Source organism: Peromyscus eremicus, chromosome 22 (assembly GCF_949786415.1).
Source record: "Peromyscus eremicus chromosome 22, PerEre_H2_v1, whole genome shotgun sequence".
NCBI classification, from domain to species: Eukaryota; Metazoa; Chordata; class Mammalia; order Rodentia; family Cricetidae; genus Peromyscus; species Peromyscus eremicus.
In genome coordinates, this window is record NC_081437.1 from 25,330,873 (window position 1) to 25,347,241 (window position 16,369).

At 42.1% G+C, this 16,369-nt stretch overlaps 1 protein-coding gene across 3 annotated transcripts in view; it reads left to right on the forward strand.

The window, feature by feature from the left end:
* The window catches only part of Itsn2 (intersectin 2), a 119,463-nt gene that overhangs the window by 68,319 nt on the left and 34,775 nt on the right, over positions 1-16,369 (forward strand). For all 3 annotated transcript variants that reach the window (XM_059248575.1, XM_059248573.1, XM_059248574.1), the window contains exons 20-28: positions 1,280-1,455; positions 1,749-1,893; positions 3,479-3,684; positions 5,751-5,815; positions 7,269-7,435; positions 11,475-11,520; positions 11,604-11,725; positions 13,452-13,548; positions 13,945-14,136. In XM_059248575.1, the coding sequence (XP_059104558.1) occupies positions 1,280-1,455; positions 1,749-1,893; positions 3,479-3,684; positions 5,751-5,815; positions 7,269-7,435; positions 11,475-11,520; positions 11,604-11,725; positions 13,452-13,548; positions 13,945-14,136 (1,216 nt within the window). The remainder of the gene's footprint in view (positions 1-1,279; positions 1,456-1,748; positions 1,894-3,478; positions 3,685-5,750; positions 5,816-7,268; positions 7,436-11,474; positions 11,521-11,603; positions 11,726-13,451; positions 13,549-13,944; positions 14,137-16,369) is intronic.

Below are 16,369 nucleotides of genomic sequence, written 5' to 3' on the forward strand. Positions count from 1 at the left end.
TTGAGGGCTGTTCTGTGAGGGCACTGGCCAAGCTCTAGGAGCAGGTGGGCCTGTGCAGGCAGTGCAGAGCATGAGGCAAGGAGACCAAGAGCAAACGTGGAGGCTCCCGCTGTGTGTAAGGTAGTAACCAGGAAGAAGGGCGGGAGACATCGTGAGATGGAGGCTCCTGTACTAAAGGGAAAAAAGAAACTGGTTTTACCACTTAGAAAACCGTACCCCAGGGTGGTGGGAGAGTAGAGCATTGTGGTGAGGAGGGTACTGGCTGTCCCTAAGACTTCGAAATGTTCGAATAAAACAATTCGTTTAAAAAAAAAAAAAAGGGCTGGAGAGATGGCTCAGCGGTTAGGAGCACTGACTGCTCTTCCAGAAATCCTGAGTTCAATTCCCAGCAACCACATGGTGGCTCACAACCATCTGTAATGAGATCTGGTGCCCTCTTCTGGTCACACATGCTGTATACATAATAAATAAATAAATTTAAAAAAAGAAAAGAAAACCATACCCAGAGGTTTTACAGTTCAGTGACTAACTGTAGGATATTGAAAGTTTACAAGAAAGGAAGTATATAAGTCAGATGTGAGAGATTGACATAGATATCGCATAAATGTTAATTATACTTAAATAAAAATTATATAACAATATGGATAGAGTAAGAAAGTATAGTGAAAGAGAGGTGAATCTTTATTTTTTTGTAGCCAAAACCCAATAGATAGTGTCTAAAGACTGCAAACAAACCCAAGAAGCAGTGTTGTAAATAGTACTGGCAGCTAGACCTCGTGGCTCAGAACTGTGACCCCAGCACATGGGAGGCCAGGACAGGAGAGTGCTGCAAGTGTAAGGCCAGCCAGGGCTTTGTGAGTTCTGTTAGAAAATACATACGTATGGAGTAGGGGAAGAATTCTTTTCCGTTGTAAACTCTATATAATTCTGCTTTTGTTGTAACTTATTTTCATGTATTTTGTGTTATTTTGTTGTTGTTGTTGTTGTTTTGAGACAGTGTTTCACTATATAAGTCTGACTGGCCTGGAACTTGCTATGTAGACCAGGCTGGCCTCAAACTCACAGAGATCCATCTGCTTCTGCCTCTTGAGTATTGGGATTAAAGGTGTGCGCAATCACACCTGGCCTCATACATTAATTTTGATATTATTTTAAAAGATAATTTGTCTATGTTGAGAAATAGTAATCTAATAATTTACAGGAAATACCTTTTTTATTTCAGATGGTCTTAATTCTGAATCTGAGAATAAGCACTGTACTTTTTTTTTTACTTCCATAGGTTGATGAAAAGACTGTAGGAGAGCCTGGTTGGCTTTATGGCAGCTTTCAGGGAAAGTTTGGCTGGTTTCCATGCAACTATGTAGAAAAAATGCCGTCCAGTGAAAAAGCTCCATCTCCTAAGAAGGCCTTACTTCCTCCTACAGTATCTCTCTCTGCTACCTCAACTTCCTCCCAGTGAGTTGTGAGCTAACAGTGGAATTCCTCTAACTCACCAGTGTGTGACTACTAATGCATAGCTGTGTCAGCCTGATTCTTGATCACAGTTTTCATCTGGGCTGGCTCTTCCAACAATGCCTTTTGTTCCCATTTTAATACTGAAATTTAGTAAATGACCTCCTAGTGCCTAAGTTCATTTTGTCTACAAGACCTGTTTAAAGCCTGTGTATACTAGGCATGTGGGTAGGCTGACAGTACTCCATTAGGTTCTAAACAACTATGTATACTTATTTAAAGTTTTATATTTGCAGACCACTTTGTTCAAATCAACCAGCATCAGTGACTGATTATCAAAATGTATCTTTCTCAAACCTTACTGTTAACACATCATGGCAACAAAAGTCAGCTTTTACTCGCACTGTGTCCCCTGGATCCGTGTCCCCCATCCATGGACAGGTAAGTTACCTATAGTTCTGGGTGCTGTCTTCTTGACTTTGCTTTGGATTCCCTACAGAGGCACCCATCTTTCCCTCATGTAAGCAGAGCCTGTAGCATTCAGTTACAGTTTAAGTATTTGCTCAACGGTTCAGTCCCATGAGGAGTGTGCTGGGGAGGGGCATTGTTTTTTCTTGTCTGGGAACCTTGAGACTTTGGTATATGTACTTGGATACTACATTAATATTACTAAAAAGAGACGGCAGACTTCATCACAGTAAAGCCTGAAATGCAGTCTTCACTTAGAAGTCCTTAGCACCTGGTTATAATTGCCAGCATTTTATTATGTGCTAAAAATTCAAACATATGTTAACAAAAACTCTGCCATTAAATAGTTTGTAACCTAATAAAGAAACCATGCATACATGTAACTGTGAAGTGTGAGAAATGTTGTAATAAATACATCTCCAAAGTTCTGAGAGCTTAGAGAAGAGAGAACATCTCAGCCAATCTGTGAGAATTAGAGCATGCTTCCTGAAGGGAAAACATTTGAGTTGGACCCTCAGACAGAAGCAAGCCTTCACCAGACCTAGAAGTTTCTCCAGTGGAAGAGCAGTGTGAGGAAGGTCACTGAGGCACATAGTTAGAAGTGTTGGAAGAAATGGGCTTGTTTATGGTGTGGTGAGATTACACAACTCTTGAGAAAAGGTGAAGAAGTCTTGATTGACCCAGGCATGGTGGTGGTGTATACCACCAGCACTTAGGAGGCTGAGCTAGAAGGACTGTTATTTCTAAGCCATCTTTGGCTACATAAAGCATTTAAGGCTAGCCTGAGCTGCATAAGTAAGACTCTGTCTCAGTCATTAAAATATCAACCAACAAATACATGTTAAGATAAGCAGTTAGAGAGGTTAGGGTTTTTCAGTAAAGTAGTTATTTAGTACTAGACAGATCGGCAGTGAAAACCGCAGGAAGATTTGGAGAGAAGCTCACACTTATTCCACTGAGGCCAGGTTGACGGCTCAGTGAGTAAAGCACCTGGTGCATGAGCTCCACAGCCTGTATTCGTGCCTCTGGAACCCACGGGAAAGCTTGATGCATCAGGTGCACTTACTGCTGTGGCAAGGTGGGAGGTAGACACAGGCGAGTCAGCCGAGAGGGACTCAGTGTTCCCGCTGGTGGGAAGTGAGAAGGCAGAGTGCAGAGTGAGTGAAGAGTTTACCTACCTGTGAAGGGAGCAGGGGTCATAGTTGTTAAGAGGGAACAGCAAGGGAGATGCTGAGTGTGACCAGGTCTCTAGTCCTTGGGGAGGGGGGGTTACCAACAGCAGCTAGAAGCCATTGGAAGCTGAAGGAGAGAAAAAAATTGCAGTAACTCCTTTTTAAATGTCATTTGATGGATTTAAAATACTTCTTGATTATGCACTTCATCAGTATCCGTGATGACATGTCCTTGAATGGTGGGATGCTCAAGAAAGCTACTCCCAGGGCTGTGTGTGGGATGCCATTTTAAGTTCATGCATTGATATGCTCTCTCTTATACGCTAGGAATTAGAAATCGTGATTACCATGATCTGTTTTTAAGTTTTGGTGGCTTTGTATCCTAGGGGCAGGCTGTAGAAAACCTGAAAGCTCAGGCCCTTTGTTCTTGGACGGCGAAGAAGGAGAACCACTTGAACTTCTCGAAGCACGACGTTATTACTGTCCTGGAGCAGCAAGAAAATTGGTGGTTTGGGGAGGTGCACGGAGGAAGAGGATGGTTCCCCAAATCCTATGTCAAGATCCTTCCTGGGAGTGAAGTCAAGCGAGAAGAGTAAGCACCTCTGTGTATTTACATGGGGTGTGGGTGTGGGGGTTTGAGTGCCAGAGGCTGGTTCCTAACACGGAAAACATCACTTCACGTGTTCGTATCTGTTGTAGTATCTTTCTTTCTAACCATTTCGAATTTGGGACGTTTTCAAAATATTCCATTTCTTCATGTTTTTTTTTTCTTTTTACCATAAAACCAGTTAGAAAAAAAATTACTTTTAATTTTATTTGAAGCATTGTTTACTGAAATTTTTCAATATTTAAAGGATTCTTTACTGAGGTCTTGGCCTTTCAAGCTGGAGCATTGCCATGCCTGGACCTCCAGGGCTCTTTAAACATAACCCCTCTGTTGTTCATAGCACATGTCTTCATAGTTATTGGCCCCCCTTTTTTTAACCTATATTCCTAATGAAGTCGAAAGCTCATGAAGCTATTCTGTCTCCTTGGGTCCGTTTTTTCATACCTACTGTGATACTGATACATGGTAGCTGCCGAATCATTGTAACTTAATGAATGAGGACAGGAGAGAGTGAGTGAACAAGTGAATGAAATTGCAGATACACAAAACCAAAACCAGCTTGACTGAGCTCTTCAGTCTGTGAGGCTCTCAGGTTGGCAGCTGGCTCTGACGTGGGAGCGAGCACCACTGTTAGCTATGCGTACCTGCCCCTTGTGACCCACGTGGAAGGGCCTGAAAGGAGCAGTGGAAGAGGTGAGGGTCCCGGTCTTGGAATCAAGCTTATGTCCTAACTCCACTACTTCTCCAGCATATTTTATCTGCAGATTTCTGATTAGATGAAGGAATTAAACTAGACAAAGTGTGAGACTCTTGAGTGCTGCAAGTGCACTTACTAGTATTTAGTTCAGATGTAGAAATTAGCTTCTCAGGTTGACCAGGAATTTTGGAGAGAGGAAGTAGAAAGGTCACAGTACATGCCTAGCATCTTCATGCTAGACCCTTTATAGCAATTACTGTACTATTTCTATAGCATACTACAGAGAAGAAAGCTTAAGCAAAAAGTAGGTTAAGTTTAAATGTTTTAGGGGCCGTTTCCTCCCTAAATTTCTGTTCAATTACTGATCCTTTCTAAGAGATAAGTCATGTTACTTAAAAGCCTGCAGTAGAGCTGGGTGTGGGTAAACATGCCTACAGGTTCAGCAACTTTGAAGTTGAGGCAGGAGGATTGCCTTGAATGAACTTGATCTTTCAAGTTCAAAAACCAGCATGGGCAACATAGAAGACCTTGTCTCAAAACAAACAAAACACAAGCCACAGAAAAAGGAGCAGCGAAGCCTGCTTTAATGGGGACATTAGCATTAAGCAAGACATTCCTATTGTGAGGCTGAGTAGCGTTCCCTCTGTTCCACTTCATAATTCAGTGCAGGTCCTAGGGGTCCTCTGCATCCCCTAGATCTCAAACATGATAGTTCTTCCAAAACTTTGAAACCAGCATCCTGGATTAACGTGGAAATTACTATTTAGCTATCACAAGATTTTTTTTAAAGATTATATTTTAAGATGTAATAAACTCTAATCAAATAATAACATTAATATATTTACTTTGTTTATCTGTAAGTCAAGCCAGTTTTTGTATGTGCTTTCTCAGAACACTGTCCACTTACTAGTGTGCAGATGTCTGTTAAATTCCATATAAAGGCAAAGGAGGTGGTGGCGCATGCCTTTAATCCCAGCACTTGAGAGGCAGAGGCAGGCAGATCTCTGTGAGTTCGAGGCCAGCCTGGTCTCCAAATCAAGTTCCAGGACAGGCTCCAAAGCTACACAGAGAAATCCTGTCTCGAAAAACAAAACGACAAAGAAAAAAGTTCCATATAAAGGTGAAAGCTATGTTCTATTGAAGTTATTTTTAAATGTGGTGGTTTATAATTAGACAGCTGTTAGTCTGGGAGGATTCTGTATATAAGACTATTCCTAGTGTGTGCACAGAGATGGTAGTTTAGTTGAGGGAACACCAGATGCTGCTAACCCTGTTGCTGTCTTCAGCTCACCTTTCGTGAGCATCTGTCCTCTGTGTGTGTTCATGTGTCTTATTTCTCCATTTAATTTGCTAGGCCAGAAGCTTTGTATGCGGCTGTAAATAAGAAACCTACCTCCACAGCCTATCCAGCTGGAGAAGGTAAGCTTTGGGCAGTTTGCTTTAAACGGGAGGTAACTTAGTTAGTGTTTGAACACGTTCTTTTTCTCTATTTCTAGTTCTTTGATGTTTTTGAAATTAAGAAAACCTGCTTTTCTTTACGTCATATGAATATTGAAGATACAGAAAATACATGGCTGAAAATCCTTAGCATATTTAGTCGGTGCTGCAGAAAATCAGCACAGGGGCTGGGATGATGGATCTGAGTTCAGTTCTCAGCACCCATGTCAGACTACTCACAACTGCCTGTAACTACAGCTCTGGTGCCTTTTCTGGCCCCTGCAGATACCGCCCCCCCCACACACACACACATAAATAAAAATAATCAGGTGTGATAGTGCATGCCTTTCATCCCAGTAAGGTGACAAAGGATGGGGAAGGGCTTCTCACAGAAAGAAGAGGATGGGTCAGACATGAGCCGGTAACTTAGGAACTTGGCCCCCGGGAGGCCGGTGCCGTGGCTGCACTACGGCGGCACCGTGTGGATGCAGCAAGGGGCCTGGGTGCTCTTACCTACTGTGATCTTCTTAGACCTTGTAACCACTGTAGTAAATCAGCCAGGCAGAGTGACTCTGGGCATGAGAACAGGCGGGTTTCAGAGTGTGTTTCTGATAAAAGATCAGATTCTGTGGTGACAAATATACATAGAAATAGAAAAATCAAAAGCTTTCTTCTTTGAAGTAGTAGTAACCATAAGAACAAGAATCAAAGACAGTCTAAAACTGCAAACCTGTCCCTGAGGTCATTCAGTAACAGAGACTGACTTAGCGTCTGCTTGGAGCCAAGCACTGTACTAGGAGCTGGAGCCTTGTGGCAGTGTTTGATGTTTCCATAACTGCGTACAGAACATGAAAGAACAGATTAGGGTGTGTTTTACATGAAAGGTTTAAAAGATTGTTTGGACTCCATTAGCACCAAGTAGCACTCCCATTAAGCCTGGGTTCCATTTTTTGTAGAGATACTATTTGTTTGTAGTTTAGGATAATTCTTTGTTGCCAAACAGATAATTGACAAAGTGTGCACACCTTTAATCTCAGCACTAGGGAAACAGGGTCAGGTGATCTCTGTGAGTTCCAAGCCAGCCAAGGCGGCTACATAGTGAGACTCTCAAACACAACAAAACAAACAGAGTGAAAGATTGACTATTGCTGCTCGGTTGCCTTGCCGCAGCCCCACTGTCCCTGCAGCTGAGCAGCAATGATCTCTTTTCTTTAACAAAGTAACAGCAATTGAAAAAATGTAAGGTCCTTGGTAAAGTCTGTTAGCCTTCACCTGGACAGTTATTAAGTGATTGCTTTGGCTCTGTTTCTACCTGAAGACCTTGTTGGAAGTTTGTAAGACTCAAGGTCTTTTACCATAAACCTCTACGTCTTAGAGACTGGCCCATTTTCTTTTTGACTTCTGTAGACCATCTGCCTCTCCTTGTTCCCTACAGAATATATTGCTCTTTATCCATACTCAAGTGTCGAGCCTGGAGATTTGACCTTCAGTGAAGGGGAAGAAATATTGGTGACCCAGAAAGATGGAGAGTGGTGGACAGGAAGTATTGGAGAGAGAACTGGAATCTTCCCGTCCAACTATGTTAAACCAAAAGATCAAGAGGTAGGCTCTTGGCACTGAAATAGAAGCATTTGGTTGTTACCAATGAAGATTCAGGCCAGTACAGAGAGCTGTGGTTTGGGTCCTGCTGCTTTCCTCACAAGGAAACTACTCAGAGTAACTCTGATCACATAGGACTTACTTTGGAGCCCCAGGTAGAAGACAAGGGGCCCAGGATGCATGGACTGGAGCACGAGCCATTGAAAGGACTTAGCTTCGTGTCACTAATACTAAGGCCCGGCTCTAGAGTCCACAGAGCTCACGCAGAGCCCGCTGACAGCAGTCCGCACCAGCACGAACTCTCCACATCCTGAATTCCCGCTGCCTTTCCACACCGCCATTCTGCTGTACTGTGGAAACAAACCCTCAGGCTTAGAAATGAAAACTGAAATTAGTTTAATATTTAGTCAGTTTAAAGAATTAAATTCACTATATGAAAACATAAGAAGCTTTTGTGAAAATAACTCAGGTTTTCAAAAAAAAACTATTCAGGAAGAAGAGGGGTATAATTTTTATTTCTGCAAACCTTTTATGGTTGTTGGCATAAATGAGGACAGACCCTGTGTCTGTCTCCATATTCAGTCTGGTTTTACACTTTCAATGTTTTATCATTTGGGTAGGCACGGGGTCTAACATAGCTCAGGCTGTCTTTATGTTTGCTACAAATCTGATGATCTTCCTGTATGTAAGACCTCCCAAGTGAGGATATTACAGGTGTCCATCACCAAGCTCAGCTTCAGTCCATTTGGTATCCTCTTTTGATTGAAATATATGAAGAACGTACAACCTCATACTGATAGGAGGATAAAAAAGTACTTTAATATTTGCAGATGTCTCTTGGTAGTCTGATCCTATTACATCAAAATTTGATGCAGAGTAAATTGTTACAGATTAGTTGTAGCTCTAGCGAGGTAAAGTCATATCAGTGAATGCTTTCATATTAAAATACTTTCATATTTAAATTTCTTTTAATTTTTATTAATATTTAAGATTAATAAATAAACCAATAATAAATTTTACTTTTTATTTAAATAAATATATTTATTAATCTAATAATGTATTAATAATTTATAAGTTTCTTAAGTATTATTTATTTGAATAAAATAATAGTTTTACAATAAATTAATATTTAATTTATATTAAAATTCTTTTAATTTTAATGTAAAATGTTTTGCACTAGTCTGTTCTGCATAGTTAATAGATCCTTTACTTACATCATTCACTGGTATTTAGAAACTAGTGGCTCACTGAGGTATGTCGATATTCCCTGTATTGACACATTTTATTATGTAATATCAAGACCGTAACATCTGTAAATGCCATCACTTGTCACCTGTAGCCTGTCGGAGCACATGTGGCATAGTCTAGTTATGACTAAGGCCCAGCATGTTAGTAGATGACAGCGTCATGTCATATGTCGCAAGGGTGGATTTTTAGAACTATATTCTCTCTAAAATGACTGCATCTGATTTAAGAATAAAAGGTCTGTGACTTCAGTTTGGCTTTAAGCGGTAAATTGGGGATGGGATCTGGCTCGGTGGTTAAGCCCTTGCCTCCTGGTGTGAAACCCAGGTTCAATCCCCAATCCCAAGAATTAAGTGGGGGAGGGGAGCTTGAGTTCTAACATGGCAACAGACCCTGTCGGCTGTTCTCCTTGGCAGGCTCACTTAATTTATCTTTGAGAAGATGTTTACTAAACCCTAAGTCTGAGTATTTATTTGTCCTTTGAAGTAAAAATATTCTATACAGGCATCTAATCGAAGAGATGCTTTTCCTTGAGACAACCGTCTCTGGTATATAGTAGAAACGTGACAGATACACTTCTGTTTAGTCACACTCATGAAAAAGAAGTACACTCGGCAGAATGTAGTGGTACAAGCCTGCAGTCCTAGCATTTAGGAGACAGCAGCAGAAAGATTAGGAGTTCAAGGTCTTCCTTGGCTGCGTAGTTCAAGGCTAGCCTGGGCTATGTGAGACCCTGTCTCAACTGAAAAGGTGTATAATCAAGATTAAGAGTTGGGGTTGGAAAGATGGCTCAATGGGTAAGAGAGAACACTTGTTGCTCCTGCAGAGGACCCAGGTTCGGTTCCCAGCACCCACATGGTGATTCACAGTCGTCTGTAACTCCAGTTCCAGATCTGACACCCTCTTCTACCTCCATTGACATCCGTACACACACACACACACACACACACACACAGACACACACACACACACACACACACATACACACACACAGACACACACACACATACACACACACACACACACACACACACACAGAGACACACACACACACACACACACACACACACACACACACACGGTAAAACGGTCATTCACAGCTTGGCGGTGGTGGCGCACACCTTTAATCCCAGCACTCTGGAGGCAGAGGCAGGTGGATCTCTGTGAGTTCAAGGCCAGCCTGGACTACAGAGCAAGTTCCAGGACAGCCAGGACTGACTGTTACACAGAGAAACCCTGTCTCCAAAAATCAAAACAAAAAAACAAAACCACAACAAAAAGATTAAAAGTTAATAAGATTTCTGTACAAGGACAATTTTAAGTGAAACTGGCTTTGTTTACTGTGAGTGCCAGATTATTAATATGGTTTGATGCTGCCAAGTCATTGGCATTCTCTGCCCCCACTGTAATCGTCAGCACAGTAAAAGGAGTCTCTAGTGTTACCATGAAGGTTGTTTTCACTCCATGGGCTCCTAAGGGCGGGCACCCAGGGACTGCAGGGATCTGTGAACCACACACTGACAACCAGGCTGCTGGGCTGAACCTGCCTCCGCCACTTGAGGCTAGGTGACATGGAACAGTTGCTCTGATTCATTCTCTGGAAAATAGGGACAGTCATAATTCCTTAACAGTGTTGTTATAAAACCGAATAGCTGAGTGTCTGTAATCGTGCAGAGGTCACACCTGCGTGCTCGCAATTGTTACCTTTGACTTTGGGCCTTTACTGCAGCTGTGTAGACAAGAGACAAGAGAATTGCCTTCCCTCCCCCCTTTTCACTCAAACTCCTAAAAATAATAAATATGATCAGTTCAGTTGATTCTTCGTTATTCTGCAGTACCAGGTGGTGAGCCTAGGACCTCACAAATCACAGGAGTTACATTCCATCCCCAGGATGATGACTTTATCCTGTAAAGCCAAACACAAGTTATAGTTGCTACCCATGATAGGAATTCCCTATTTTTAAATCAAATTCAGTCATTTAGGGAGAATATAATAATAAATAAATAAATACTGCCTCTTATTCAGCAAGAGCTGTGGATGAGTCAGGGCCCCTTATAGGAAATAAGAACAAAACTTATATATGCCTTCACATACCCCCAATATACATGTTTTATATACTTAGCATTAACACTAACCCCATTCGTGGATAGGATAGCCCATGAACTGGCTAGTCAGTCATCTGAGAGAGGGAGCCTCAGTTGAGAAAATACCCCAGTCAGATCAGCCTATAGGCAAGCTTGTTAGGCATTTTCTCAATTAATGACTGGGGGGCAGGCCATTATGGGTTGGACCACCCCTGGACTGCTGTCCTGGTATAGGATGAGAAGGCTAGAGAGGCAAGCCAGTAAGTAGTACCCTTCCATGGCCTCTCCAAGTTTCTGCCCTGACTTCCCATGCTGATGGGCTCTTATCTGGAAGTGTAAGATGAAATAAACCCTTCCTCCCCAAGTTGCGTTTGGTCAAGGTGTGTCATTACAGCAGTCAAAACCAAACTAATATATCCCAGACGGCCGTCTTTAGTGTCAGGGACATTCCGTAAAATGAGCTCTTTCTGTCATATAAGTGTGTGATGTAAGGTACTGACTTAGAAAATATCCTGTTAGCAGGCCTTTGTCAGTATTGGATTCTCAGTTATTTGATTAATACAAAGTTCCCTGTCATTTTGGTCTTCATTAAAAGAAACAAGAATCCTGAACGTTAGAAATCTTTAATTCTTAGTAAACCCGCATTGTCATGCCTGGATTGCTGAAAATGATAAAAGTAAACAAACAAAAAACCATCTTTTTTTCCTTGTAGAATTTTGGGAATGCCGGCAAATCTGGAACATCAAACAAAAAACCTGGTATGTGTAACAGTAACCTGGAAAACTGACTAGCGTTTGCTCTGTCATCGTCTGCGATCCACAGTTCTGTTTTCTTCTTTCAGAGATCGCTCAAGTAACTTCAGCATATGCTGCTTCCGGGGCTGAGCAGCTCAGTCTTGCACCAGGGCAGTTAATATTAATCTTAAAGAAAAACACAAGTGGGTGGTGGCAAGGAGAGCTACAGGTAATGTTCTTTTCCAGGTAAAACTTCGGTTAAAAAAGCAGCGTCACCTCCAGTTGTAACACAGAGGTCCTCAGCTAGCATTTAAACATATTATATTCCCTTGGGTCTTCTGCTGCTTCCAACATAGTCTAGCTGACCTGTAAGTAACGGTGTGAAGAATCATGTCCTCTAACAGCGCAATTGTTTTCCAGCTCATCACTCACTAGGCCATACATAGGTCCTTCTCTTAAAGGAAGAAGCATAGCGTCCTCTCTGCCTGGGACACCCACCTTGCCATACCCCTTGAAAGAGAAGACCTGGCCGTGTGCTGAGAAAATGTCCCCATTGGACTGTCATTGCCCCGACTCCGAGGTCCTAGGCCTTGGAAACAGCAGTGCAAGGAAACAGTGCGGGCATAGATGAGCGTAGTTTTTCTCAACAGTGTTAACAGCTAGTTGGCACATGTGTTTTTGTAGAGACAAAGCTTTCTTTCATATCTGATCTTTCCTTCCTGACCTAAATTCGCTTTAGGGGTATAGCGGTGTTTTTCTGTAAGTTTCCGTGAGGTGGAAATGCACAGGAAGGCTAGGCATAACTCAGTTCTGGTGTTGTAGCCCTGGAATTTCTGATGAACAGAGATGTGCAGACCTGATAGGTTCTTGACTAAGCCCCGCAATTTCCACCTTCTGATTTACTTTGAGCTGCCTACACGGGAAACATGACCCTCCAGAAGTGCTTTACTGACTTCCTGATTATGGATGAAGCTCCAGGGTGTACTTTAAGTGAGCTATACCCTTAACAGTTGACTTGAACTTGCAAGGAGCTCTAGGAAGACCTCTTTAAACTGTGTTATTTGGGCAGAATATCCAGAGAGCTCTTAGCTTGGACCGTTCTCTAGAGACTTCCATGGCTGGTGTCTTCAGCAGTACTTTGAGATACATAGTGGAGTGAATTTTCCAGTTGTTTAACGTTGAGCTAAAAGGCCAGTGATGAGTTCAGAGGTTCCATAACTAGTCCACAACACTGCTCTCACATTTCGTAATTCACTAGAAGGACCGTTATTAGAGCTCACTGTTTGTCACTATGAAACAGTACAGATTAGAATCAGCCAATGGCTTAGAGGCAAGGGCTTCCAAAGTGGACATGGTGTCCCTTTCCATCAGAGCAGAGGACAACATTGCCTCTTCCTAGAAATAATTTGTGACAACACACAGTTATTGCCGGCCAGAGAAGCCTGTGGCAGCCCTAGTGGAGTTTTTAACTGGGGCTTTTCACATGGGTACGATTGTCTGTTCATATGGTAAACATATGTATGACTCCAGCCCTGTCATCAGAGTGGGCTGATAGAGCATGACACAGAGCACCAACCATAAGTCACAATGCTAGATAAACTAAGACATTTGCCAGGAATGATACACCAAGGATTTAGATCCATCTGAGTAGCCGAGTGCAAAGGCCAGTATATAGGCAAGGTTGACTTGTCATTAGGAAGCCTAGGTTTTTGTTTTTTTTTTTTTTTAGTTTTAAGTTGTAGCTTGGGCCGGGCGGTGGTGGCGCATGCCTTTAATCCCAGCACTCGGGAGGCAGAGGCAGGCAGATCTCTGGTCTACAAAGCGAGTTCCGGGAAAGGCACAAAGCTACACAAAGAAACCCTGTCTCGAAAAACAAACAAACAAACAAAAGTTGTAGCTGGTGGTTGTTTTTAATTTCCTATTTTAATTGCACATTTCTTTTGCTGATTTTGTAGGCCAGAGGGAAAAAACGACAGAAGGGCTGGTTTCCTGCCAGTCACGTAAAACTGCTGGGTCCGAGCAGTGAGAGGACCACACCTGCCTTTCACGCTGGTACGAAAGTGGGTCACCTGGGATTTCGTCTGAAAGACTGGGAAAGCAGAGGAGTGTCTTAGATTAGCTAGCTCTTTGAAAGACATGGAAAACTTGTCTTTCCGTCCTCTGCTTCAGAGCAGCGTGCCACTGGGACCGTCGTCCTGCAGAGTTCTGATACTCCAGAATGTGAAATTGCTGTTCCGTCATACTAAAGAGAAGTGGTTCCCTTGGATTTCTACCTGCAGTTGCTTAGTTTCTGTTTCTTGAGACAGACTGGGAAAGAAGATTGGGGGAGAGAGCACGTAAAGGAAATTTTTAGCCTAATTTTAGAATTTAATAATCACTTAAGTTCTAGGGACAGGGTTGACAGTCATAGGAATACATTAACATTTTCTTTTGCTGTTCTTTTGATAGTATGTCAAGTGATCGCTATGTATGACTATGTAGCGAATAATGAAGATGAGCTCAATTTCTCCAAGGGACAGCTGATCAATGTCATGAACAAAGATGATCCTGACTGGTGGCAGGGAGAAATCAACGGGGTGACTGGTCTCTTTCCTTCCAACTATGTTAAGATGACAACAGACTCGGACCCAAGTCAGCAGTGTGAGTAACATTAAATTACTTCTCACTCGATAGGAAATCTTTAGTATGCTGTATTGCATGTCTTGCTATTCTGGATCAGATCTTAACACTCACGGCAGATGTAATTAATCTTTCAAATAAGACAAACCAAAAGATAACAGTTTACAAGCTTGAAAGTTGTCCTGCTTTATCATAAATGCTTTCTGCTAGCTTCAGACTTTAGTATTAGTATTTGTCTTTATAAACTCTGTAATCCCTCGTGTGGGTTCCTTGCTGTGATAGCATCAACAATGCAGCTTCCTTGCCCACCACCACTGCTTCCAGCATCCAGTGTTCTTTATCAGAGTCATACAAAGTAGCTGGTACTGAAGTTTCCCTAGACTAAATGCATCCTTTTAGTGTATAGGTGCCATTAATTTTGGAATCCCCTCCTTTATTTTCTGTGTGTTTATATACCATCCAGTTTGGAAAAATTAAATAACCAATTTTAAATGCTTGCAAAACTCTCACTAGGTAATTCTTAGAGAGCTATCTCATGCCACAAAATATGTATGAATCAAGATCAGTTTCTCAATTACACCAGACATATACAAAGGGTTGGGGGAGGGAGAGGGAGAGAGAGAGAGAGGGCAAAGGAGGGAGAGAAAAAGAAAGGAAGCCATCACTCTGGAGCAATCTACCTCAAATATAAAAACCTCCTAGAAAAGTAACCTAGCTTGTGTGATAGCTTTTTTAAAGATGCACATACTGGTCTTATGTAGCCGGGGTTGGTTTCACTTGCTCTGTGCCTGAGGATGACCTTGAATTCCTAATTCTCCTGCTTCCAATTTCTAATTCTGTGTACCAAAATTATAGGCCTGCACTGCCATGCTCAAGTAACACACTTCCTCTCTCCCTCTCCCTCTCCCTCTCCCTCCCTCCGGCAGTAGTAGCAGCGTTGGGGTGGTACTGGGGGTTGATTGAACCTAGAGCCTCATGAACTGTAGGCAGGTGCTCTACCACTGAGCCATGCCCCCAGAAAATTCTTAAGAGAAACAGGATTTGAAATTTGTTTGGTCCCCAAATTATACAGAAAGCATGAATTAGTTATCCAAGGACACATGGCAAATTGCACATGGAACTTTTGGCCAGCCAGGCATGGTACACTCCTAGAATTCCAGCATTCCAGAGGACCATAAGCTGGAATCCAGTTTAAAACCAGCCATTGTAGCTATTGGCTGCATGTTAGCACATCTCTACAGATAGCTGGTGTCATGCCGTCCCTGAAATAATATAAGGAAATGATACTATTTGGACAAATAAGAGGAGGGAAGTCTTTCATTTGTTATTGTTCGGCACAGTTTTAAAGAAATGAAGTTCTCATTTGCTTCAGTCAATAAATTTATTCATTTCATAAGTACTCTTTAAGTGTCCACCACATACTTACAGGCATTAGAATTCAAATTTTCAGTGACAGTACTTGCTCTAAAGTAGCTTTGGACTTCAGTTGGGAGCAGTCAGATAAATGCAACCGTTGCCATAGTGAATATTGCACAAATACATGCCTGGGAAAGATCCCTAAGTCTGAGTGGGGAAGAAGGCATGCCGTTGCAGAAGGCTTCTCAAAGGACATTTGCCTGGGACCAAGAGGAGAGGAGTTACAGTTTGCTAGAGAGGCAGGTGGGGGATGGGAGGAGGTACCAGTTACTTTCTTGATTCTCTTACCTATTTAGAGATGAGGAAATAGAGCAGTCAAGGGACTGGGTCAGAAAGAATAGTTTCAAAGTGCTCTTTGTTATGAAGTTATTCTCTGTAGCTTATCTGCTACACTGCTTTGGGCTAAGGTATCTGGGGTTTTATAGTTTGAATACATCTGAAAATAATATTTCTTTCCTAAATGGATGGCAAAGGTCCATCACCCTTGGAATAAAAGAGCTGTCATTAGACAGTTTCCACATAGATCCTCTGAAAAGTTTGTTTTACATAAAACAACTGTTTAAACCACCTGGGAAACTGTAGTGTCTGTTAGGTTTGGTCACAGTAGCTGTTGATGAGCAACTGGAGAGTCGTAATTGCTTTTCAGCAGTGACCAGAATTCATTGTATCAGTAGCTATGAAAGTTCACTAAACATCAGTTGACGTAGGCCTACAGTTTCCCTAGGATATGCTCTATGAAATGCTTCATGCTTAGAGCCAGAGATTCATTTGAGAACGTTGTTTTAGCTACTTAGATATTGAGAGGTGAATCAGTTATTACTAGTCTTTGAGGCATTAG